The sequence below is a fragment of the Vulpes lagopus genome, chromosome 11 (genome assembly GCF_018345385.1).
Source record: "Vulpes lagopus strain Blue_001 chromosome 11, ASM1834538v1, whole genome shotgun sequence".
NCBI lineage: Eukaryota > Metazoa > Chordata > Mammalia > Carnivora > Canidae > Vulpes > Vulpes lagopus.
This window is the reverse complement of record NC_054834.1, coordinates 47,313,297-47,337,001: the sequence shown is the minus strand read 5'-3', so window position 1 is coordinate 47,337,001 and position 23,705 is coordinate 47,313,297. Positions and strand designations below refer to the sequence as shown.

General features: G+C 47.7%; 3 protein-coding genes across 12 annotated transcripts in view; 1 reads left to right on the top strand and 2 right to left on the bottom strand.

The window, feature by feature from the left end:
- The window catches only part of ELK4 (ETS transcription factor ELK4), a 29,187-nt gene extending 16,650 nt beyond the window's left edge, over positions 1 to 12,537 (bottom strand). Inside the window, exons 1-2 of one of the 4 annotated variants that reach the window (XM_041723659.1) lie at positions 12,304 to 12,537; positions 5,484 to 5,559 (exon numbers count right to left, since the gene is read on the bottom strand). The gene's annotated coding sequence lies outside the window, so the exon portion shown is untranslated. Of the gene's footprint in view, positions 1 to 1,763; positions 1,885 to 4,707; positions 4,838 to 5,483; positions 5,560 to 5,797; positions 5,929 to 12,303 lie in introns of those variants that run through there. The other 3 variants (XM_041723660.1, XM_041723658.1, XM_041723661.1) reach the window with 3 other exon arrangements.
- LOC121472362 (translation initiation factor IF-2-like) lies at positions 4,753 to 7,794 on the top strand. 7 transcript variants are annotated; one of them, XM_041723662.1, is made up of 2 exons: positions 4,753 to 5,944; positions 7,540 to 7,794. In XM_041723662.1, exon 1 carries the CDS (start codon positions 4,753 to 4,755, stop codon positions 5,272 to 5,274), a length of 522 nt encoding a protein of 173 aa, XP_041579596.1. In that variant the 3' UTR covers positions 5,275 to 5,944; positions 7,540 to 7,794. The 7 variants fall into 7 exon arrangements, 6 of the variants coding, with proteins under 6 accessions (XP_041579596.1, XP_041579603.1, XP_041579602.1 ...); XM_041723669.1 differs by having other exon boundaries at positions 7,524 to 7,794; XM_041723668.1 differs by having other exon boundaries at positions 7,494 to 7,794.
- A 2,839-nt stretch (positions 12,538 to 15,376) lies between the features above and the next one.
- On the bottom strand, positions 15,377 to 16,963 carry LOC121472363 (60S ribosomal protein L34-like). The gene has a single exon (XM_041723670.1). The coding sequence runs from the start codon at positions 15,769 to 15,771 to the stop codon at positions 15,451 to 15,453; it is 321 nt and encodes a 106-aa protein (XP_041579604.1). The 5' UTR covers positions 15,772 to 16,963; the 3' UTR covers positions 15,377 to 15,450.
- Between the last annotated feature and the right edge of the window lie 6,742 nt (positions 16,964 to 23,705).

Below are 23,705 nucleotides of genomic sequence, written 5' to 3'. Positions count from 1 at the left end.
GAATCCCTCATGCATTGTTGGTGGGAATATAAAATGGTATAGCCACTTTGGAAAACAGTGTGACAGTTCCTCAAAAAGCTAACCAGCATATGAGTTACCATATGAGCCAGCAATTCTACTCCTAGGTATATACCCAAAAGCATTGAAAATACATGTCTACATAGACACCTGTACAGAAACGTCACAGAAGCATTATTCCATAGTAATATCCAAAAAGTAGAAACTAAATGTCCACCAACCGATGAATGGACAAGCAAAATATGGTAATAACTACACAGAATATTATTCAGCCAGAAATAGGACTAAAATACTGGTACACGCTACACCATGGACAGACCTCAACAACTTTAAGTGAGGGGATCGCTGGGGCTCAGCAGTTTAGCGTCTGCCTTCGGCCCAGGGCCTGATCCTGGAGTCCCTGGATTGAGTCCCGCATCGGGCTCCCTGCACTGAGCCTGCTTCTCCCTCTGCCTGTGTCTCTGCCTCTCTCTCTCCGTCTCTCATGAATAAATAAATAAAATCTTAGAAAAAAAAAATTAAGTGAAAAATGCCAGCCACAAAAGACCACATATTGTACTTGTTTACATGAAATGTCCAGAACAGACAAATGTATTAGACACATTAGATCAGTGGTTGCTAGGGGCTGGGTAGAGAGAAGAATGGGGAGTGAATGCTTATGGGGTGATGTATATATTCTAAACTTAACATTGCTGTGGTGGAGGGGCGCCTGAGTGGCTCAGTAGGTTAAGTGTCTGCTTTTGGCTCAGGTCATGATCCCAGGATTCTGGGATTGAGCTCCATGTTGTGCTGCCTGCTCAATGGAGAGTCTGCTTCTCCCTTTCTCTCTCCCTCTGTCTCTCCCCCTGCTCCTGCTCACTCTCTCTCAAATAAATAAAATTAAAAAAAAAAAAAAAGACTGTGATGGTGGCTAGACAACTCTTTGAATATACTAAAACCACTGTATTGTACAACGTAAGTAGATGACTTTTATCATTAAAAACAAACTAACAGGCAGCCAGGGTGGCTTAGCGGTTTAGCGCCGCCTGAAGCCCAGGGTGTGATCCTGGAGACCTGGGATCGAGTCCTGCATCAGGCTCCCTGCATGGAGCCTGCGTCTCCCTCTGCCTGTGCCTCTCTCTGTGTCTGTCATGAGTGAATAAATAACATATTTAAAATAAATAAATAAATAAGCCAAGTCTCTTTCATCATAGTCATGTACTCCTTTCACCAGGAGAACCACTCCCTAGGTGGATAACTGCAATCACATTACCAGCTGGTTGCAAAAAAAGTATTACAATTAGATACTAAGTGATAATGGCCTACAAATAAGGTGTTACTTTAAACATAACAGTGCCCACTAATCTTTCCCACAGCCTCACTTAAACTGAGTTAAAAGAATAGTTTTAGGGGTTACCTGGCTGACTCAGTAGCTAGCTACCTGTGACTCTTAGTCTTGGGATTGTGAGTTCAAGCCCCACATTGAGCACAGGGTTTACTTAAATAAAAAGAGTAGTTTTATGTTATGATCCATCAAGTATGGGAAGGGATCCATTTATCTCAATTTACCAGAGACTTTGTCTTCTAATGATGTCTGTTCATGCCTAGTTCCTTTTCATTACATATATTTTCCATCTAAATGATTATTCTTTTTTGGTCTAAACATGTCAAAAGTACTCCCTAGTAAATTTTAGCTTAACCGAAGAAGTGTCTCCCTGTGTCCAGACATCATCTTCATATCAAGAATGCATAGGGGGGGGGCGCACCTGGGTGGCTTATTGGTTAAGTGTCCAACTCTTGATCTCAGAATCCTGAGTTCAAGCGCCAAATTGGGCTTCATGCAGGGTATGGAGCCTACTTTAAAAAAAAAAAAAAAACTTACAGAGATCAGGGTTATCAGTGTGTGTAAGAGAGAGAGAGGGAAAAAGAAAAAAGGGGAAACCAAGAGGTTGGGAAGAGAGAGACGGAGGGGAAAAGAGAAAGGACAAAGAACTGAAATCTCAAAACGACCACAAATGTGGTACCCGTAATTCCATTTCTTTTTGGGAAAAATTCCCAAACGTAATCCTAGGGTCTTAATACCTATCATGTAGATAATGCTTGAGTCCCACAGGTTTATAATGGCTAAGGTATACATGTGAAGACAGAAACACGCATCAACATCTCCACAACGAGCACACAAGTGCCACACTGGGCAAAGGGGAGGGTCCCCAAAGAATGTGTGCTCCCATAGGGGTTCAGATTTCACCTTTCAGCTTCTATTTTCCCTTCTGGTTATTAGGGGAGCCTATGGAGTCAAATGCTGGTGAGCTGCTGCCAATACTTCAGGGCAAAACCTAACTGTTGTGGAAAATACTGATGCTTTTTTTGTACTTTACAGTGCCGCTGGGATAGGTTGTTTAGAATCAAAGGGCATTGTGGTTTTGGAATGAAGCACTGGAAAAGAATGTTCTTTTGCAAAAAAAAAAAAACAAAAACAAAAAAAAAAACACAGAAAGATATAAAGTGGACATCTTCAATGGGTAGTATAAAGGAATATTTTATTCATTCAATTTTGATATCAGGCCATACTCTGAAAAGTTGGTGAATCTCTGGGTATACAGTCAGGTTGAATCTCTTCCTTTCAGTTCCTAAAAGTGTGCTATTAATACAAAATTCAATTATTTCCTCAGGCATAAAAGATAATTAAAGAATAAATTCCAGAAAACAGCTATTAAAAAGATGAATCAAAAAACACAAAAGCTTTTATTTTAGCTACTTATTAATAAAAACCTTTACTTTCCTTCACAGAAAAACTCAAGTTTTCTAAAAGTATGCTTTTAGAAGAACTTTTCAGAAGTGTAATGAGGGAAATACTTAACTGTTGCAAACGTAAGAATGTGATTGAAGAGTTAAATGTTGAAAACATAACTGATTCTACTTTAATCCTTCAAAGGTAGATCAGTCACAGAGGTAAACTGAAAGAAAGTATGTTGAAATAAGCTATTAGGGAAAGGAAGTCTCTAGTAAATGAAACTTTTTCCACCCTAAACATGTTTATAACACACACAGTCCAGTTGCTGTGGTGACCCACAGCCCAACTATTTTTCAGAAACAGCAGCTAAGACCAAAATACTGTCTCCAAATTCAGTGTGCTGCTTCAATAAGACAAAACCAAATTATGTATCAAGACTAGTTTTTAATTAAAACCATCTTCGTTTTCGGGGCACCTGGGTGGCTCAGTGGAGGAGCCTCTGCATTCAGCCCAGGGCATGACCCCAGGGTCCTGGGATGGAGTCCTGAATCAGGTTCCCTGCAGGGAGCCTGCTTCTCCCTCTGCCTGTGTCTCTGCCTGTGTCTCTGCCTCTCCCTCTGTGTCTCTCGCGAATAAAATCTTTTAAAAATAAAAACAATAAAATCATCAACGTTCTCAAAAAGCAACCAGGAGTCTTAACTGTACAGTACCCTACATTAAGAAAATATTGAAAGTATAGCTACATTGCAGGAAAACTTGAAGACAACATTTCCCTAAGAGTGTAACAGATTTCACTTATGCAGGTTTTTAAAAAAAAATTTTATTTATTTATTTAACAGAAAGAGCGTCAGAGAGCACAACTGGGGGGGGGGGGGAGGAGGAGCAGCAGAGGGAGAGGGAGAAGCAGGCTTCCCGCTGAGCAGGGAGCCCGAGATCGGGCTCCGTCCCAGGACCCTGGGATCGTGAACTGAGCCATCCAGGTGCCCTCACTTTAGCATCTTAATGTTCATATAAAATCAAAGAGAAGGGAATTCCTGACGGGGAGGTGGTGGGGTGGTGGGAGCGGGGGCTGAATCATACATTTCAATGAAAACCTCACTAACGGTCCTAACTATGAAAGCACCAAGTTTCCGCACAGTGGGGTGGTGGCTGGGAGCCGGCAGAGGGGAAGAGAGGACCCGATCCACCGGCGTGACGTGCAAGCGACTCCAGTCTTCATGGGAATCCCTACACTTCACATAGCAACAGCCTGGGGAAAAGCCAACTGTGTATTTTCCGACTACTTCAGCCAATCAACAACACCCCGTATCTCCTGCCGAGGCCAGCTACGATGCCGCCCCCTAAAGAGGCTTCCAATCGAGCCTCCAGGAACCAAGAAGCGACCAGCCTCGCCGCAGCTGTGCAATAAGCCAAAAGTCGGGGGGGGGGGGGGGGCTCGCGGGAGAGGAGTAGAACAAGAAATGAAACTCGACACCGGATGAACAGCGAGCGTGGGGAGCGGAAGAAACTCGGTGACCGTGTGCCCCGCGCAGATCAAAGTCCGGGGAAGAGCCGCAACCTCCTGCGGCCTCGGTTAGCACCGAGTTACTGTACTTTCGTTTTCCAACTTCCTGTCACTACAAAGAATCAGAATTCGTCCCCCGCGCCGGGCCCAAAAGCCCCTGCCCCCCGTGCCCCTCCGGACGTCGCGGGGCGTAACGAGGGGCGAGGCCGGGCCCGCGCGCTCGGCCGTCCACCTGCGCGCCGCGGGGCCGGGGGGAGGGGGGACGGGGCGGGGGGCGGGTCCCCGGGGAGCGCGCCCGCCCCGCCCCCGCCCCGCCCCCGCCCCGCCCCCGCCGCCACGCTCACTTCCTGTTGTGCCGCCTGCTCCCCCCACCCGGCCCGGCCCCAGGCCCCCAGCTCCTCGCGGCGGGGGCGGCGGCCGCGAGAGTCCGCGGGGACGCGGGGTGCACAGGCGCGCGAGGCCGGCCGCTCACCGAGGCCGCGCGCGGGGCTCCCTCTGGGTCTCCGCCTCGAGCGCGATGCTTCTCTCCGCCCGCCGCCTCCTCACGCTGGGACCTCGAGGGCGGCGCGGCGGCCGCTGCGACCCCCGCGGCGGAGCCGGAGAAGGCGGCGGCGGCCAAGCCGAGCCCGCCGGGTGCCCGCAGCCGCCCGCATCGCCAGCCGCCGCCGCGCCCGCCGCGGCTCCTCGCGCCCCGCCCTCCCCGCCCCCGCACGCGGCGGCGGCGGCGGCGGCAGCGGCGGCGCGGGTCTTAGGGCCGCTACCCGCCGGGCGCGCGCTCGGGGCGTTCCTCGCCGGGCCCGGCCTGCCAGTCGCTCCGCGGCCGCCGCCACTCTCAAACCCCCCGGCTACGTCGGGGCCCCTCCCGGCGGCGCAGCCGCCACGCGTCACTTCCGGGGGCGGGGCGTGGCCGCGAGTCGGGGCCTCCCGGGGCGGGCGTGGGCGCGGCGGTCCCCCTGCTGCTCTGCGCTCTGCCGCGGCCCCAGCGCCCGGGCTGCCGTCCGCGGGGCGGGGGCCCGGGAACCGCCTCCGTCGGCGCTAAGTCGTCGCCCGAGGGCTTCTCCGTCCTGGGCCGCCAGTCCCGGCTTTTCCGCGGCCGAGTGGCCGAAGCCGTTGGTTCCTCCGCAGCTTGCTCATCCAAGTGCCGGCTCCCAGGACGCAACGAACACCCCCGCCCCCCCGCCCCCCCATGAATATTGTTAAATCGTCCCTGTAGCGCCCTGGCCCGGGGACTGGCGGGTGGAATCAGACCTGGCATCCGGCCGCGGCTCTGCGCCTCACCGTCTTGGAGACCTCAGCTTTCTTGACTTCCCAAAAGTTTCATCATCTGTAAAACGGAGAAAAGCCGGTGTCTTAGAGTTGCGATGACAAAGCGGATCGGGTGCCTAAGTCACGCAGCAGAGTTTCCAGCACACACAGTCTCTCTAAACGGGATTCCTAAGGAAGCAGGCACACGTGGGACCGAGGACTGTTGGGGTAGTTGAGCAGCAGAGGGATGCCCGGCCGGGGAACGGGAGCGCTGAGCGACGCCTCCAAGAACTAGGGCCAGTGCGAGTCACCCGTACTTGGGCCATTTACTCCCTGTAAGACCCGCAGTGGGTCGCTGCACCTCTCTGCACCTCAGTGCCTCGTGTAAAGGGAAGGTGACCATGTTCAGCGTCGCCGGAATGAGATGAGGCCCGCAACGTACTTCGGGCGCTTCCTGACACCCAGTAAGTGGTGACGTCATTGCTTTTGCCTCCGCCACACCCCCACCACTGAATTCAAGGTGAAATTAATTGAACTCACTGAGTGGAGCGTGATCCTCTTTTCCTTGCGTGGGCGTTTGGAAGAGAATCGGCGCTTGGGTTGATTTCCAACCCTCCTGCCCGCTAATACAGAGTAATTATAACACAGAGGTAAAAGCGGCCCCACCGAAAGGTGTTAACCTTCTTAAAAATAACTTTGCCAGAGGATGTAAACATACTTTCGTTAAGAGGAAACATGCAATATCTGCAAAACACTAGCACTCTTGGCCTCTGGTGTGAAATGTTTCCTCGCAACAGTTTCCATTTCAGAGACAGGAAAAAATAAGAATTAAGGTAGGCTGTTTAAGATGCACCCTTGGAAACATTTGTTTATAGAAATATTTCAGTTTAAGCCTTAGACCAGACACAGGTAAGGGTTGTGGAGCTCTGCTAGACTGCCCGGCTCTGCCCAAACTGGCAGGAAACCTCTGATGCGGCCCTGGGTCTATGGCGGCATCTCCACTGCTTTAGAGGAGTTGACAGTCTTGTCGATTGCAGTTTATTTTTGGAAAAGAGCCTACTTTGGGAGTTCTTAAATTAGTCATAGCGAGCCTCTGTTTTTAAATTGACTTTAAGAAAAAAAAACGGTACATGTTGACAGCAGAGACACTAAAAGGAAAGTCAGTTTCAGATTAGTGAACTGGGGAAAAAAGTTTATTAGTGTGCCTGGTTTTCCCACTCAAGATTCTAAAAATATAGAATCTCTCTCCACCGTTCATCACACAACAGATGGTGGTTTTTGCAACCGCCATGGTGGTTATGTTGCTTTTTTGTTACCTTGTTTGGTCACTTTCTTACTTGATAGATTTCGAATCCTAGTCTTAGCTACTCAGGGCTATCTCAAATAAAATTTGCAGATTTTATCTAAGTTTAATATATGTTTTTCTGCCTGACCTGCTCTCGATTGTGTTTTTCAACCATTTTGGTTATCCCAACCCTGCCACCCTTATTCCCCTAATGTAATTACATTTCCTTTTTTTTTTTTTTTTTAAGATTTATTTATTTATTTATGATAGGCATAGAGAGAAAGAGAGGCAGAGATTCAGGAGGAGGGAGAAGCAGGCTCCATGCCGGGAGCCGGACGCGGTACTCCATCCTGGGACTCCAGGATCGCGCCCTGGGCCAAAGGCAGGCGCCAAACCGCTGAGCCACCCAGGGATCCCCTCCTTTTTTTTTTTTTTAAGATTTTATTTATTCATAAGAGATAGAGAGAGGCAGAGACACAGGCAGAGGGAGAAGCAGGCTCCCTGCAGCCTGATGTGGGACTCGATCGCAAGGGGATCACGCCCTGAGCCAAAGGCAGATGCTCAACCGCTGAGCCACCCAGGCGCCCCTGTAATTACATTTCCTAACCCAGTAACACCTAGTTAGGATTATTTCTTCTTGAAGCAACTTCCCCTTGCCTCTCTTCAATGTTGCTGCCTCATCATTACCCCAAATTTGTGTCCCTTTTTCCTAAAGAAATATTTCATAGGTTCTGAGCAAGCGTGGAACCATCCATCAGCTGTTCTGTCTTCCAGGCAGTATCTTACAGCACATGAAGTAAAGAAGAAATAACTAAGTTGGAGGAAACATCAACAGCCCCAGATCAGGACAGATGAGAAGCAGACTGCAGCATGTCTGACATGAAGGAATAAAACTCAGAGATTTCTGAATTCTAGCCTCTCAATTTCCCTAAACTCCAAGCTTGATCCTCCTGGGAAAATCCTTTCGATTTATCTCTTCTGGGCCTCACTTTTAATATCTTTAAAAATAAAAGCTATTCATACCTTTCACTTGTAGTCTGTGGTGGATGGAGGAAAAGAAAAAGATAGTTGATCAAAGTGGGCTTTGGGTTCTTGTTGAATGGCCCAATAGTTATTATGTTTGTGGGACTTGAAATGTCAAAGGAAAAGTTACCTTTGAAAATAAAATGCAGGCTAGCTGGATCCTGAATCTGGCAGCATTTCCTAACCCCATTACTTATTAAGACCCTAAAATTCACCTAAGATAACCAATGGCATGATGGTTAGAAATATCTCTACACCAAGACTATTATTCTGGGCAAAGAAGTTTCATCCCCAAAAATAAGACTTATAATCAGAGGGTATTCAAGGTCCAGAGAAAAACTCATGAAAAAGTCTTTGAATAATATATTTGTGGCCTCTAGACCATGAGAAAAGCTCATGGAAACATCTTTCAGCCCTATAGCTGTAAACTTCACACAACACCCTGTTTTCCCAGAGAGGACATGACAAGACATGACTTATTGCAGTTACCTGCCTGGGGCATATACTGATCTAACACATTTCATGACCTGTTTCAAATACACCTAAGAAATAACTTCATATACTGTTCTTCTTTGGAATCTACACCCAATCTACTTCTTTTCTCCTCCACTAATTTTTTTTTTTAAAGATTTTCTTTATGGGGGAGGCGGCAAAAGGAGAGAGAGAATATTCACGCAGACTCCCATGTTTAGCATGGAGCCAGACGTGGGTTTCAGGCTCTCAACCCTGAGATCATGATCTGAGCCGAAATCAAGGGTTGGGTTGTGGGGCACCTGGGTGGCTCAGTCAGTTAAGCAACTGCCTTCAGCTCAGGTCAGGATCCCAGGGTTCTGGGATCAAGCCCCACATTGGGCTTCCGGCTCAGCAGAGAGCTTGCTTCTCCCTCTCCATCTGCCGTTCTTCTTGCTTGTGCTCTCTCTGTGTGTCAAATAGAATCGTTTAAAAAGAAATAAAAAGAGTTGGATCTTAATTGATCCACCCAAGGTCCCTCCAGTAATATTTTTTAACCTAAAACAATTTTATTGATCTTCCATACATGTACTTTTCTTCACATCCATGCAGAATACGTGTTAGAGAACAGAACTGAATACTTCTTTCCTAACTGCCCTTTGGAAAAGATGTAACTTGATTGAAAATCCACCTTGTGGGTAACCATGTAAGATTCTGGGGGGTTTGACTAACTCATTGTAGGATATGTATTTCTCTAAATTTTAAGCTGGAAGTTTGCTTCCATTTTATAACTGGCTGGAATTTTTTTCCACTTAAAATTAATTCAGGAACAACAAAAAAAGATTAATTGAGAAACCACCACCAAAAAGGCTTTGTTCTTTTTTTTTTTTTTTTTTTAAGGTATGTTCAGTCATGGACCAGAGGCACTGACACCTCAGAGACCATCATTACTCTCCACAACTTCCATCAATTTTCCAGGTCTCACCTATTATTTCTTTTGATCCTATTGACAAAAAATTTCAGCTAAGGATCCAGAGATGTTGCGGAAGGAAAAGTCAGGCTGACAAATTGAAGGGGTTAAGTGCGGCTCTTACAGCCTTGCAGTGTTGTGGCAAGAAAGGACAGGGAGCAGGAGGGAAGTATGACCACCTCCCACTGCATTCAGGAACATTTCCTGAGAGAGGTGGAGTTTTAAAGACGTGGTGCTAATTCAGAAACATGTAATGCCAGCTTTTTCCTGCCTCCCTTTATTTGTCCAACCGCGAAACAAAATGAATTTTGCCATGCTAAAGACCACGTAGCTGGCGAGTGGCAGACCCAATTCATAAGTGTGGCTCAGCCACCTGCTTCCCTCTTCCAGACTCTCAGGGGAAGGGAATTTAAATTCTGTCGAGGCTCACCTCGAAAATGGGGAAATCGTCGGGTCTGTAGGGCTTTCCCCCACCTCTTGTCTCAGCCTCTCCCTGCTCCTCAGTAAATGCGGTGTGATGCATGTCACTGATTGAAAATGTCTAGAAATCAGACTCCAGTGGGAGAGCCCTAGAGTGAAGGGAGATAAGGGGTTCCTCCCACGAAGAAGAATCCGGCGACAAGGTTGCACAGAGCGCAGAGAGCTCTGGTTAGCTTTTGTTGTTCGGATCTGCCTCCCTTCCCACAGTGTGTACACTTGTTTTCTTCCTTCCTGCCTGCCTGCCACCCCAGCCTTCTCCCTCATCCTTGTTTTTCTCTCTCTGCTTACTTTCCTTTTCCCTTTTAACTCTGCCAGTGGCCCCCTGGAGAATTTACTAAGAGATAGTGGTCCTCAAGTCCAAGAAAATTTCCTAGCAAAAAATATAGTCTGGGGAGTGCCTGGCTGGTTTAGTCAGAGGAACGTGTAACTCTCCATCTCAGGGTTGTGAGTTCAAGCCCTACATTGGGGGTAATGTTTACTTCAAAAAAAAAAAAGAATTAAGCTATGCTTTATAAAAATATATATATAAGTTTTAAGCATTAAGCTGGTGCTGAGCACTGCACTGGATACTTCAGGAGATGCAAAGATGACCCAAGATCAGTTTTCTCTCCTGAGAAGTTTTCGTTCTTTTTTTTTTTTTTTTAAAGATTTTATTTATTTATTCAAGAGAGACAGAGAGAGAGAGAGAGGCAGAGACACAGGCAGAGGGAGAAGCAGGCTCCATGCAGGGAGCCTGATGTGGGACTCGATCCTGGATCTTCAGGATCACGACCTGGGCTGAAGGCGACACTAAACCACTGATCCACCTGGGCTGCCCTGAGAAGTTTTCTAAAAGATGAAGGGCTAAAACCCACTCTGACATGGGAGGGGGTGTTAGTTAAATATTTAGTTAAATATCGGTGAGGACGGTGCTGGGGGAAGGGAAAGAGGGGAGAGGATCCTCTGGTTCCACAGAGCGCATAAGTCCTTGGAGGAGAGCAGAGGGGGTTTGGGATATTCCTGCTCCCCTGCCTTGAGCAGCTCTGACTTCAGGTCTCAGCTCCAGTGTCACCTGCTCTGCTTGGTGAACCCCACCATCTCCATCATGACCAGCACTGACCCTGCTTGTGGCGTTCACCATGCTCACCTCCAGTTTCTTCTTCTGTCTTTTCCATCTGTCAGACTGAGTCCTTGAGAGGAGAGCCTACATCGCAGTCCCCATCACAGCCCAGCTCCCAGGACAGTCCCTCACCAGGAGCTGCTCAGTAAGTGCTCAAGTGGCTAGATCAGCGAGGCCAAGAGGGGCACCCAGCACAGCTCAGAGGTGTAGATGGGAGGTGCAGGGGTGCCCAAAGCTTGAGCCTGCCCCCTTCGCCTCCTATCGCTTCATCCCCTCTGGCCTGTCACCTCTCCATCCAGCCAGTCAACATGTTCAGTCTCACCCATCCTAAGAAAAGTTTCCCCTTCAACCATCAGCCTATCCTATCCTTCACTTTATTTTTTAAAAAGATTTTATTTATTTATTTATGAGAGACACAGAGAGAGGCAGAGACACAGGCAGAGGGAAAAGCAGGCTCCCTGCAGGGAGCCCGATGCAGGACTCGATGCCAGGACTCCAGGATCACACCCTGAGCCAAAGACAGATGCCCAACCACTGAGCCACCCAGGTACCCCTGTCTTTCCCTTTAGTATCAAATTTCAAAAAAATAATGTTTTTTCTTTGCTGCTTCCACTCAGCTCCCTCTCACTCTCCAGTCTCTAGAATCTGTCTGCTGTCCCCACGGGTGGCTCCCTCAGGCATCATCCCACCCACCCTCCCCTAGTCCTCCTCAAGCCCAGTTTAGACCTCCCGCTTCAGGTAAACATCCCCTGGCCTCCAAAGCATGTTCGGATGTCCCTTCTCTGTCCCTTCCCCAAAATGCTGGCCTCCCTTGGCTTCTGTGATTTTCCCTCTCTCTGTTTTGGGTCTCTTTCTGGGCTTCTGTTCCACCAGCTCAGAAGAATGGGTCCTATCCTTTCCTTGGGCTTTTCTCCCTGGATTATGATCCCTCGATGAACTCCCCATGAGGGGCCTTATTCTCTCCAAGGCTTTGTTCACTACCCAAATGTTAAAGCCCCAAACTTTTATTTCTTTTTTTTTTTTTTAAAGATTTAATTTATTCATAGAGACAGAGAGGGAGGGGCAGAGACACAAGCAGAGGGAGAAGCAGGCTCCATACAGGAAGCCTGACGTGGGACTCGATCCTGGGTCTCCAGGATCACACCCCAGGCTGCAGGCGGCGCTAAACTGCTGTGCCACTGGGCTGCCCCAAACTTTTATTTCTGACCCAGAATTCTCCCCTGACCTCTGGATCCCCATCTCCAGTTTCCTAAAGCATTTCTCCTCCTGGATGTCCTTATAACCCCTCCATCTCAGAACATACAACTTGAACTCATTACCTATACCTGCCACCTGAACCAAATCCTCCTTCCCACCTGCAGTCGGAAGCATCACCTGGGCACCTCTGTCATCTCTAACAATGCCTTCCTTCTCATCCTCCAACACAATTGGTCACCATGATCTGTGTCTAATCTCCAGAATATCTCACACCCATCCCCTCTTCATGGCTGTCCCCAAGGCTCTCACTGTCTCTCACCAGGACTATTGCAGTGGTCTTCTGCTTTCTTTCCCCAGATCCAGGCATCCCAGCCCATCTCCACAAGGAAGCTTTCAGAAACACGCACTTGACTGTGTCACTCGTCTGTTTTAGAGTGTTCAACAACTGATTTCTTGGCTGCTTCCAAGATAAAGTCCAAACTCTAACCTGACCTGTGAAGGGCAAAGTTTAAAAACCTTATCACCCTTTGGTGTTCCCTGTTTTCATTAGTGACCCTTTCCAGTCTGGCCCCTTTTCTGCCTGACCTCCAGCCTCACAGACACATCCAGCACTGCCAGGGCTCCACCTTTGGTTAATGTGGCTCTCTCCACCTGGAATGTCATGGAATTCCTTGAAGGCACTGTGTTGGTCCTCTTTGCACAAACTGGTGTCTCCTACCTAGCCTTGTGCCTGCCACATAACAGGGACCTAGTAAATACTGAATGAAGAGCTCTCAGTTCTCAAATGTCACTACTTCACTGCTGCTCCTGACCACTTCCCATGTTCCATCCCAAAGAGATGTGATTGTTTCTTCGGGCTTTATTCACTTAGTATTTCATGAGTTCCTGCTCTGTCCCAGGCACTGTGCTAAGAGGGGGGGATACAAGAAAATTCATTCAAGGGCAATAGACTGTCAAGTAAACAATTCTAACCCCGAGAGAAGTGCTAAGATGGGGTAAGCTGTCACATACCTTTCCTGTAGAGAATTTAATATGAAAAGCCAAAATATGACCATCATGCTAATTGGTGAGCATGGTGTCTGGGCAGAGTTGGAGGAGGGGGAGGAGTTGGATGAATCAAATGTTCCATAATATCTCACTCCATTCAGGCTACTATAACAATGTACCATGGACAGCGTAGCTTCTAAACCACAGGAATATTATTTCTCGCAGTTCTGAAGGCTGGGAAGCCCAAGAACAAGGCACCAGTATGGTTGAATTCTGGTGAGAGCCTCTCTCTTGGTTCATAGCTGACAGCTCTCTCTCTCTGCATCCTCACATGGTGGAAGGAGTGAGAAAACTCTGTGGAGTTGCTTTTACATGGGCACTAATCCCATCCTGGAAGGTTCCAGCCTCACGACTTAAGTGTTTTCAAAGGCCCCACATCCTAATACTATCATCTTTAGGGATTAAGATTTGCAATATGCATTGAGGAGGGAGGGGTGCCAACATTTGGACCATAGCATGAGATGACTACTGTGCTGGCTGCGGGACACAGGTGCACCTGCAGGAGGCACCAGAGTCCCTTCCTCCCCCTCCAACAACATAGGGCCCGTCACTCCCAGCATCTTCTTCATCTAGTCCCCTCAGCCTGTCCTACCCACCGTCTCCCTCCTGCTGAGACATTCCCCTTAGCTGCCTGAAAACAATCTCCCAGGTTCTAGCCAAACCTTGCCACCTTACCCTAGTTCTGTATGGAACAGAGGAAGAAGAAGACTGTATACCCGTTCATAGCCTCTATGATGTCCCATTTTCCTTACTGCCAATAGGTTTGGTTGGATGGATGGTCATACTTTCACCCCTTCAGACCCCGCGCTCTGTGGCGACTGACCATCCTCTACAGCCTCGCGTCAGAGAATCCCAGGGTTAGAGGCGCTTCAGAGTAGCGTGGATCAACCACTCCGTGTGGGTGACTCTCCTCCCTGATCCGAACCGTTTGCTCGTCCAGCTAGTGTTCTAGTACTTCCACTGCAGGGAACCCCGACCTCTGCAGTGACCCACTTCCCCTCTAACTTTCTAAGTCTGTGTTCCCAGAGCCCTTCCCAACCCTGCCCTGTGTAGGACTTGGTACAACCCCATTCCCGGCCTCTCGGGGGCAGCCCTTCCGGGGAGCCTCCTCTCCTGCCTCCCCAGGGGCCTCCCGCCAAGCTGCTCACACCCTCCTTTCGCTCACCCCTCCCGCCCATGATGGGACTGCAAGCAGCCTCGCCATCTCGCCCCCTGCCCTTGCTCTAAATAGGAGGAGCAGTCACTGTACTGGCCAGACTGGGTGGAACAAGGGCTTTGTCTTTCAAGCTCTTGACCCAAAGAGAAAATCAATCATAAGTATCATACAAGGAAGAACGCAAAAACATTGCACATAAGGTTTGAAAGTAGGCTGCTGGTTGCCTCACTGCTCCAAACACCCTGCCACCCACTCTACCCACCACACATCCCGATGTAACTACGAAGGCAGACGGTATGCCTAAAAATGTTATCTCGGTAGAGATGCAAGGGCTACTGCTAGAAATCCATATTTTCAGAAGTTTTATGTGAGCTCACTGAAATTAAGGATGGGGCCAGCTGCATGCATGCATCCCCCAGATGTGCCCAGCTCCATGCATGCATCCCCCAAATGTGTCTGGTCTCAGCCTCCCAGGATAGCCGAGCCAGCGCTGCTCTGAGCCAGCCCTCAACAAAGGAATTAGGAGGTGTGGTCTGTGGTCCTGCCCTGTCCTCCCTGGACCTTGTCTCCCATTGTCCTGAGTGCCTCCTCCTCTCACTTTTGAGGACCAAACCCCTCTGACTCTGCGTAGCTCTCTTTGGCACGTCTCCGAAGCTCTCACTGGTCAAGGACCTCCCAAAGGGTAGGAACTCTGTCTTTGCACCCTGTACCCCTGCACTCCCCCTTGAAAAAGTGCTCTTCAGAAAACATTGCGAGTCACTTACGTTCCATTATGAATTCATGTCAGTACCTTATCTTCCCAGGGATATTTGCATCTTAGGTCTTATTTCTTTTTTAAATTTAAAAAAAAAATTTTAAAGATTTTACTTATTTATTTGAGAGAAAAAGAGGGCACACACAGCAGGGAGAGCAGCAGAGGGAAAGGAAGAAGCAGACTCCCCGCTGAGCAGGAAGCCTGATGGATGCAGGGCTGGATCCCAGGACCCTGAGATCCTGACCTGAGCTGAAGGCAGGTGCTTAACCGACTGAGCCACCCAGGTGCCACTTAAGACTTACTTCTAATTATGGTCTCCAGTTAAGGGGATTTTGGAAGTGAATGTGATTGGTAAAATGTGCAGTGGGAAGAACCTTCCTTCTGCCGCTTCTGTGTTGTCACCTGTAGGTGGGGGGGGGGGTGGATTTTTTTTTCAAGCTTTTTGATTTTTATTACTCAAAAAAATCCTCATTTTTTTTATTTAGCTTTCTGACTCTGTGCTTGTGCCTTCAACACTTCACAACGATTTTCTGCTCCTCAATAAGGAAAGCACGCTTGATCCTGTCACGAACACACTTGGCACACATGGAACCACCATAGGCCCTGCTGCCGTGTTTTTTCGTTTTAGACAATCTCATAAGGACTTTAGGTCTCACCGCACGAACTCCTCGAAGTCGGCCAGGACACATACCACATGCAGACTTTGGCGCTTTCCCAACCTTCTTGGTATAAAGGTAAATGATTCTATTGCCAGGAGTTCGGGACAGCCTAGTTTTGTTAGAGGCTGTATTGTAGGACAGCCTACGACAGTATGTCAAACGCTGAACCATTCTGAACGCCACTGAGTGGGGGGGTGCCAGATTTCCAGCTCTGGTATCTATGAGTCGCTGATTTGTCTGGTGTTAGTAAAACCTCCTTGTATTAGTTATCTTTCTCCAGAGAAACATGACCAGTAGGATGTATATAGAGAGGAAGACTTGTTACAAGGAACTGGCCCCACGACTGCAGAGACTGACTATTCCCACCATGTGCAGGTGGAATCGGTGAGCTAGAGATGGAGAGAGCCAGCAGATGGTTCCAGCCCAAGTCTGAGGGCCTGAGAACCAGAACCGTGGTATGGCTCCAGTCTGGAGGCCAGCAGACTCAGGGACCAGGAAAAGCCGATATTTTAGTTTGGGTCCAAAGGTAGGAAAATATTGATGTCCCAAATATGATGCAGTCCAGAAGAAGAACTCTGTTCTGCTCAGATGAAGGTCAGTTCTTTTGTTCTGTTCAGGCCTTCAACTGATTGGACAGGGCCCACCCACATTTGCTTTACTCAGTCTTCAAATTTAAATGCTAATCTCATCCAAAAACACCCTCACAAACACACCCAGAATAATGTTTGACCAAGCACCTGCGTATCCCAAGGCCTCACCAAATTGACACATAAAATTAATTGTGGAAGTAGATAATGGTCACCCAAAAGTCCTGGCCCTGGTTGTGATAAGAGACATCAGATGGGAAAGTTTTTTGACCTTTTGGACATGAAGGCAGGGCCATCCTTGGTATTTAACTCCACCTTTCCCCTGACCCTCCATCTATCACCACCACAACTTCTTTCCACTTCCACTTCACAACTTTTTATTTTTTAAGTAAACTCTACGCCCAGTATGGGGCTCAAACTCATGACTGAAAATCAAGAGTCACATGTTCTCCTCACCAGGTGCCAGCCAGGTGCCCCTTTTATTCTTTTTTCCCACTAAGAAGTTCTTAAAAGCATTTTAAGAAAAATATTGTTCATGAAATCCATAGACTTAATAAGTTAAGTGAAATACTTCTTTCTGTAGCATACTGCAACAAAAACCACAAACTCATTCAAAATCGTGTAAAGTTCCTCACCACTCACACGGTGTTACTAAATTGACTCTAAAGATCAATGGGGGTCCCTGCGTGGCTCAGTCATGTGTCTGCCTTCGGCTCAGGTCATGATCCTAGGGTCCTGGGATGGAGCCCCACGTCCGGCTCCCTGCTCAATGGGGAGTCTGCTTCTCCTTCTACCCCTTCACCCTGCTTGTGTTCTCTCTTTCACACACACTCTCTCAAATAAATAAAAGCTTAAAAAAAAAAAAGGTTGGGGCACCTAGGTGGCTCAGTGGTTGAGTGTCTTCCTTCAGCTCAGGTCATGATCCCTGGGGTCCTGGGATCGGGAGTCCCACATCGGACTCCCCCACAGGGAGCCTGCTTCTCCCTCTGCCTATGTCTCTGCTTCTCTCTGTGTCTCTCATGAATAAATAAAAATTTTAAAAATAAATAAAGGCCAACAGAAAGTGCAACAATAAACCACATGATCCATAGAGACAGAACACAGCCTTGGTCTTCAGCCTGGGCTCTTGCTATACCTAGCAGAAGCAAGAGTAAGGTGAGGTTGTCCACTTGCTTAAAAGTAAGATGGTTTTCATTTGCCAATTCATTTTGTTTGTTCAGTTATTCATTTAATCAAGCAAGCAAATTTATTGAGCTCCTACTGTGTGGCTACCCATCTAGATTTGGGGTGACACAACAAGGTAATAAGACGCAGCCTTCTACCTGGAAGAATGTGGTAGGTAACAGATCCCTACTTTGACTTCAGCTCTCATTTAACACCACTTCTCCTGGGAAGCCTCTCTGATCCCCAGCACCAGGCCTCCTCCAGGACAGGGCTAGGACCCCACCGTGACTTCCTTGGCCCTGTCCCCTCCACACAGCACTGTTGCACACACTGTGATTGCCTCTGCATGTCTCCGAACCTCTCACTGGTCGGGGACCTCCAACGGTAGGGACTGCTCCTATCTCTCACCCTGCCACAGCTCTGGCCCATGCTAGTTGCTTAATAGATGTTAGTAGAAGGAATTAGCAGGTGAATATGTCACATAAGCTTTTGTCCAGCGTGCATGAGTGCCATAAGAGTAGTGTGCAATGGGAAGCCAGAGGAGGAAGTGATCAAGCTCCGGGGACCAGGAAAGGAGATGTTTAACGCTGAGGGTTGGAGAAGCAGTACAATTTCAGTAGCAGAGAAGAGGCTTTCCATGAAGAGAGGGTAGCAGGGCAAGGGGACTCAGGCTGCAAGGAGCCAAGGTTGGCTGACCAGTGGGAAGAAGCTCACTGCAGCAGGACCAGGTTTGAGAGGCTGGAGTAGTCATGAAGGGGGTGAAGAGGTGGACGGAGCCACCCATGAAGGAGCTTCCCTGCCACGTGCAGGTGAGTCACCCAAGGCTGCTGTGTCCCTCAGGTGTGGGCAGTGGTTCAGTGCACTGGGATCAATTCAGGCTGCAGTGGAAGAGAGGGGGGTGGGTGTAGTTAATATCTCAGTCCCCCAGAGAGGTGACGGGACAGTGGCGGTGAGGTTAGCAATGAGGCAATCGACGTGAGGCATAGTATGGATGCAGAATCAAGAAGACTCCATGTGGGATCCCTGGGTGGCGCAGTGGTTTGGCGCCTGCCTTTGGCCCGGGGTGTGATCCTGGAGACCTGGGATCGAGTCCCACATCAGGCTCCCCATACATGCAGCCTGCTTCTCCCTCTGCCTGTCTCTGCCCCTCTCTCTCTCTCTCTCTCTGTGTTACTATCATAAAAAATTTTAAAAAAAATTTTTTTAAAAAAAAAGAAGACTCCGTGGTTTTCTTTATGACTACTGCATGAAGACCGAGCGACGGTATATATATATAAGTGATTAAAATGCTCATGTATTTCAAGTGTTCATTGGGCCAAAACCATATTGAACATGTTTCAAAGAAGGAAATGATCTTTGTCATTTTTTGAAAAACGTTCTCCTGGGGCGCCTGAAGGCATCTGCCTTCAGCTCAGGTCATGATCCCAGAGTCCTGAGATTGAGCCCTGCATTGGGCTCCCTGCTCAGCAGGGGTCCTGCTTCTCCCTATTCCTCTGTCTCCCTCTCTCTCTCCCTCTGCCTTCCTCTCCCCCTGCTTGTGCACTCTTTCTCTCTCTCTCTTTATCTCTGAAATAAATAAATACAATCTTCAAAAAAAAAAAAAAAAACCCCACATTCTCCTGGTGGTGCTTTCTCCGCCTCCCCTTTACACTCCTGTGTCTGGCTGGTAGTTGTCAGACTGTTCGTAATGTTAGAAGTAACTTTTGCCCGAACCTGTCTCATTTTCCCATAGGGAAATTGGAGAACTCGGAGAGCAAGGAGTACACTTCATACACCTTCAGACCCCCCTGCCTTCAATGTATACACTGTGGTGCCTTCTCCTTCCCAGGTATATCTGTCAGGTAACAGGCATGGTTAATTAGCTGGCTGGTTGGTGCATATCAGGAGGTGATAAGACTGATCAAAAGTCCTCCACATTAAAAATAATAATAATAACCTTTTTATTTTGAAATACTATTAGATTTACAGGAAAGCTTCAGGGATAATGTAAAGGCTTCTTGTATACGCCTCACTTCCACCTTTTGCAATCAGTGATAGTACAACAAAACTGGCCCTGAATCAGTGTGCCCTTGGACAAGTCACCTCCTCTCAGTAGGCTTCTGCTGCTGGTGAAAGAGGGCTAACAGTGTCTGCCCCCCAACGCTGTCCCCATGTCACTGGAATAAAGTCGCTGGGATGAGGCCAGCCCGTGGGGTGGTCCGTGGGTCTGGCCTGCTGCCTCCCCAGGACCCAGGGCTCCTGGCAGCCAGAGGGCAGCGCCCAGTGTGCCTCCTCACAGCCCCATCCCAGCTGCCATCGTGCTTTTCATCAGCACAGACCCAGGGCTAACATAGACTCCAGTACATGGGAAGGTAGACAAACACTATTTGATGAAAAGGAGGAGAGAATGTTACCTGGGGACCGTAAAGTGCTCAGTGGTTTATGGGGGAGAGGGGGCACCAGGCACAGAAGGATGGAGAAGTCACATGCAGGTAAGGGGCAGACTGGGGTCAAGTGACCCGGTCACCAGGGCATGCCAAGCTGCCTCCCAATGTGTGCAGAGGTCCAGTGACAGTGTTGGGTGTCAGAAGGTCCCTGCCTCCAACAGGCCTCCAGCCAGTGTTGATAAGACTGGCCAGGTTGCTGTAATCAAATAGGACCCTGGAAACCAAGGGGTTTTTCCCCAACAGCATAAGAAGTAACCCGAGATCCAAGCTGCCCACCAGCTAATCCCCCCTTTACACCTCCTGCTCCCCATCCCACTGTAACTGGCCCTGCAACCACAGGCAACCCAGGCTAGAGAGAAGACCCGAGAAGATACAAAGGATGGAGTACCCCTCAGGAATCCCCCGTAGCCCCCCTTTTCCCCATTCCTAGGCTCAGACCATAGGCTAGGACCCAGGGCTCTATCTGTCTCTGGAAGATGGGCAGGGCCCTGCATGATGGGGCCAGAGCAGGCTGCAGAATAGTCCGACCCTTCCTCTCTCCGCCACAGAAAAATCTTATTTTTCTCTCCTCTAAACTCTCTAGTTTCTGCTCTGCATTTTCCACTCATACCCTGCCTCATACATATCTGTACATTTGATTCACTTAAATCCTCTCACATTCGGCGGTCTTTAAGGGCACGAGCCAGACTTCAGTTGTCTGAGACCTCATGTGGAGAGGACTCAGGAATGTTAGTTGTGAGATCTTTGAGGCCACTTGCATCTCCTCCTACACTCCAGAGTCCCCTTTCTTCCCTTCTCTCCTCCCCTGTCTTAGCAAATTGGTGTTTCCAAGAGGAACGTAGTTTAAAAACTGAGGAGATACCAGTACAAGGCCCCTGTGTCTGTGAGTTGATGTAGCTGGTCCCAAATATTGAAAGCTTGTGCTAAAAGACCCCCGTCGAGCCCCAACTTCCTCCTCCCTGTCTCCTCCCAGTCTCCTCCCGTGTACTCTAAAACAGTTGGTACACGTCAGGGGGAGGGCCACCTGTCCAGTGGGCCAGGTTTCATGTTCCCATGGTAGACAGGCCCACATCAATGGTTAACTGGTAGTTCTTTTTTTGCTTCTTCTCACATCTCACATGCACACACTACAAGCCTCTGGGCCAGGCCTATTTCAGTCTGGGAGAAATTAGAGACGAAAAGTGTGTGTGTGTACAGTCTTGAACTTGAATCGGAAGTATCAGTATAAACACTCAATGTGTTTACCTTTAAAACATTTCTCAGTTTTGTCCACTGGAAAGGCCGAAAATTGATGACGTACCCAGGAACGGGCACACCTGATGCAGAGATTATGGTCTCTACAAACCTTATCCCACAAACAGCAATCAGAGAGCCTTAGAAGAAATAACTCATTCCAAGTCTGTGGCAGGAAATATGCAAGATGAGCCTGGCCATCTAGTTGTGGCCAAAAGCAAAGAAGCTTCCAAGAACCAAAAATGATAGTGTCAGAAGGACTCAGAAATCTACCTGAAGGGCAGCCCGGGTGGCTCAGTGGTTTAGCGCCGCCTTCAGTCCAGGATGTGGTCCTGGAAACCTGGGATCGAGTCCCACATTGGGCTCCCTGCATGGAGCCTGCTTCTCCCTCTGCCTGTGTTTCTGCCTCTCTCTTGCTCTCTCTCTCTCTCTCTCTCTCTCTCTCTCTCTGTGTGTGTGTGTGTGTGTGTCTCTCATGAATAAATAAATAAAATCTTTTTAAAAATCTACTTGAAGAGGCTCCCACTGGCCAGGAGGAGGAGGTATATGAACAGAGAACAGCTGCAAAGGGCTGAAACACATCAAATATGTTTAAATCCATGAACACATAATGACTCTGAGGGAAAAGACCTCTCTGTCATCATAAGGGATGTTTGAGAATCAATTCATTATTTTAAAAACTGGTAAATATGAAGAAAGAGTCAGGAACTTTTTGGTTTTCCCATGCTTATGAAATAATGGCTATAAGTAAGGCTATCAGTGACTACTAACATCAAAAAAGAAAGACAACCAAGCAGTATGTGCTCCTTTCTATGGAAGTATAGAAATATATTAGGTATTCTTACAAAAAAAAATCAAATCTGATCTGGTCTCTGACTTTAATTACCAATTTATAGGAAAGACAAAGGCAATAACGTGTGAAATGTCACCATGGGCATGATAGCAGCAAAATCCAGATGATCTATAGGAAAACAATGCAGTTTCTTTAATAAATTACAAAAACAAAACAAAACTGTGGAGGTATCTATGGATCACAAGAGATCTAGGAGACCCATCAACCAACTGTGACATCTGGTACTTATTTAGGTTCCAATTTGAGCAAAAACTATACAAAATTGTGAGACAGGGAAATGTGAACACCAGATATTTGATTATACTACAAAATTATTTTTTGGTCTGATCATAGTAATGTGGCTATGCCTCTTTTGTTTGAAAGTCCTTACCTTGTAGAAAAACATTCTGAAATACTTCGGAATGAAGTAGGAGGTCTGAAATTGCTTCAAAATTATGTAGGACGAGTATACAGAGGCATTTTTAAGTTCATTAAATATTTAAAGGCCTGTGCCCCTATGAGACGATCAAATCTGAATCTAATCAAGCCTCTGGATCTTGTTACCAGCTCAAAGGCAAAAAAGGAGGGAAAGAGGAACATGTTCAAGAACACTGAGGATACAGTAACCCAATATATGATATGGGCAATTCTGGAGGACGGCAGGGCTATTTCTTCACAAGTGCATGGCACAAAAATAAAATAAAATAAAAAGAGGGAAATTGTTACAGTTGAAAAGGAACCGGAGACATAGCCACCAGGCACAATTTATCTTGGTTGGATCTTGACTTGAACGAACCAACTGTGAAACACCATTTTTGAGCAATTGGAGAAAATTCTACATGGGTCGAGTAACCAGTGATAATAAGGAATTGCTATTTGTTGACTATGTTCATGGCATTATGATTAAGCTGCTAAAAAGTCCTATTTCTTAAAACACATGCTGAAGTATTCACAGGTGAAATGAAATTGTGTCTGCCGTGTGCTTTAACAATACCTCCCCCAAATGGGTCGGGGGGGGGGGGGAGAGTAGAGAAAATTAACTTGGCAGGATGTTAATGTTTAAAATTGAGTTAATTGTACCAGGCTCATTATTCATGTGTGCTTGAAATCTTCCATAATAAAAGTAAAATATAGGGATCCCTGGGTGGCGCAGTGGTTTGGCACCTGCCTTTGGCCCAGGGCGCGATCCTGGAGACCCGGGATCGAATCCCACGTCGGGCTCCCGGTGCATGGAGCCTGCTTCTCCCTCTGCCTGTGTCTCTGCCTCTCTCTCTATCTCTCTGTGACTATCATAAATAAATAAAAATTAAAAAAATTTAAAAAAAAAATAAAAGTAAAATATAGAACACTTTAAAGATTTATTTATTTGAGAGAGAGAGCATGAGCAGAGGGGAGGAGCAGAGGGAGAGGGAGAAGCAGCCTCCCCCCCCAACCCCGGGGCAGGGAGCCTGACTCCATCCCAGGACCCTGAGATCCTTACCTGAGCTGAAGTCAGATGTTCAGCTGACTGAGCCACCCGGCACCACCCCTCCTTTTTGAAAGATTTTATTTATTTAGAATATAGAACATCTTAAAAATAAATAAAGCTAGTCCTTTAAAAAAAAAAAAATTAGGGATGCATGGGTGGCTCAGCAGTTAAGTGCCTTCGGCCCAGGGCGTGATCCCAGGGTCCTGGAATCAAGTCCCACATTGGGCTCCCTGCAGGGAGCCTGCTTCTCCCTCTGCCTGTGTCTCTGCCTCTCTCTCTGTGTCTCTCATGAATAAATAAATAAAAATTTCAATAAATAAATATCTAAAAAAACTAAAAATAAAATTAAGTAATCTCTGCACCCAGTGTGAGGCTCAAACTCTCAACCCCAAGAT

What these genes read in the sequence shown, in the direction of transcription:
- LOC121472362 (XM_041723662.1), top strand. Translation starts at nt 4,753, where the DNA reads ATGCTTCTCTCCGCCCGCCGCCTCCTCACGCTGGGACCTCGAGGGCGG.
- LOC121472363 (XM_041723670.1), bottom strand. Translation starts at nt 15,771, where the DNA reads ATGGTTCAGCGTTTGACATACTGTCGTAGGCTGTCCTACAATACAGCC.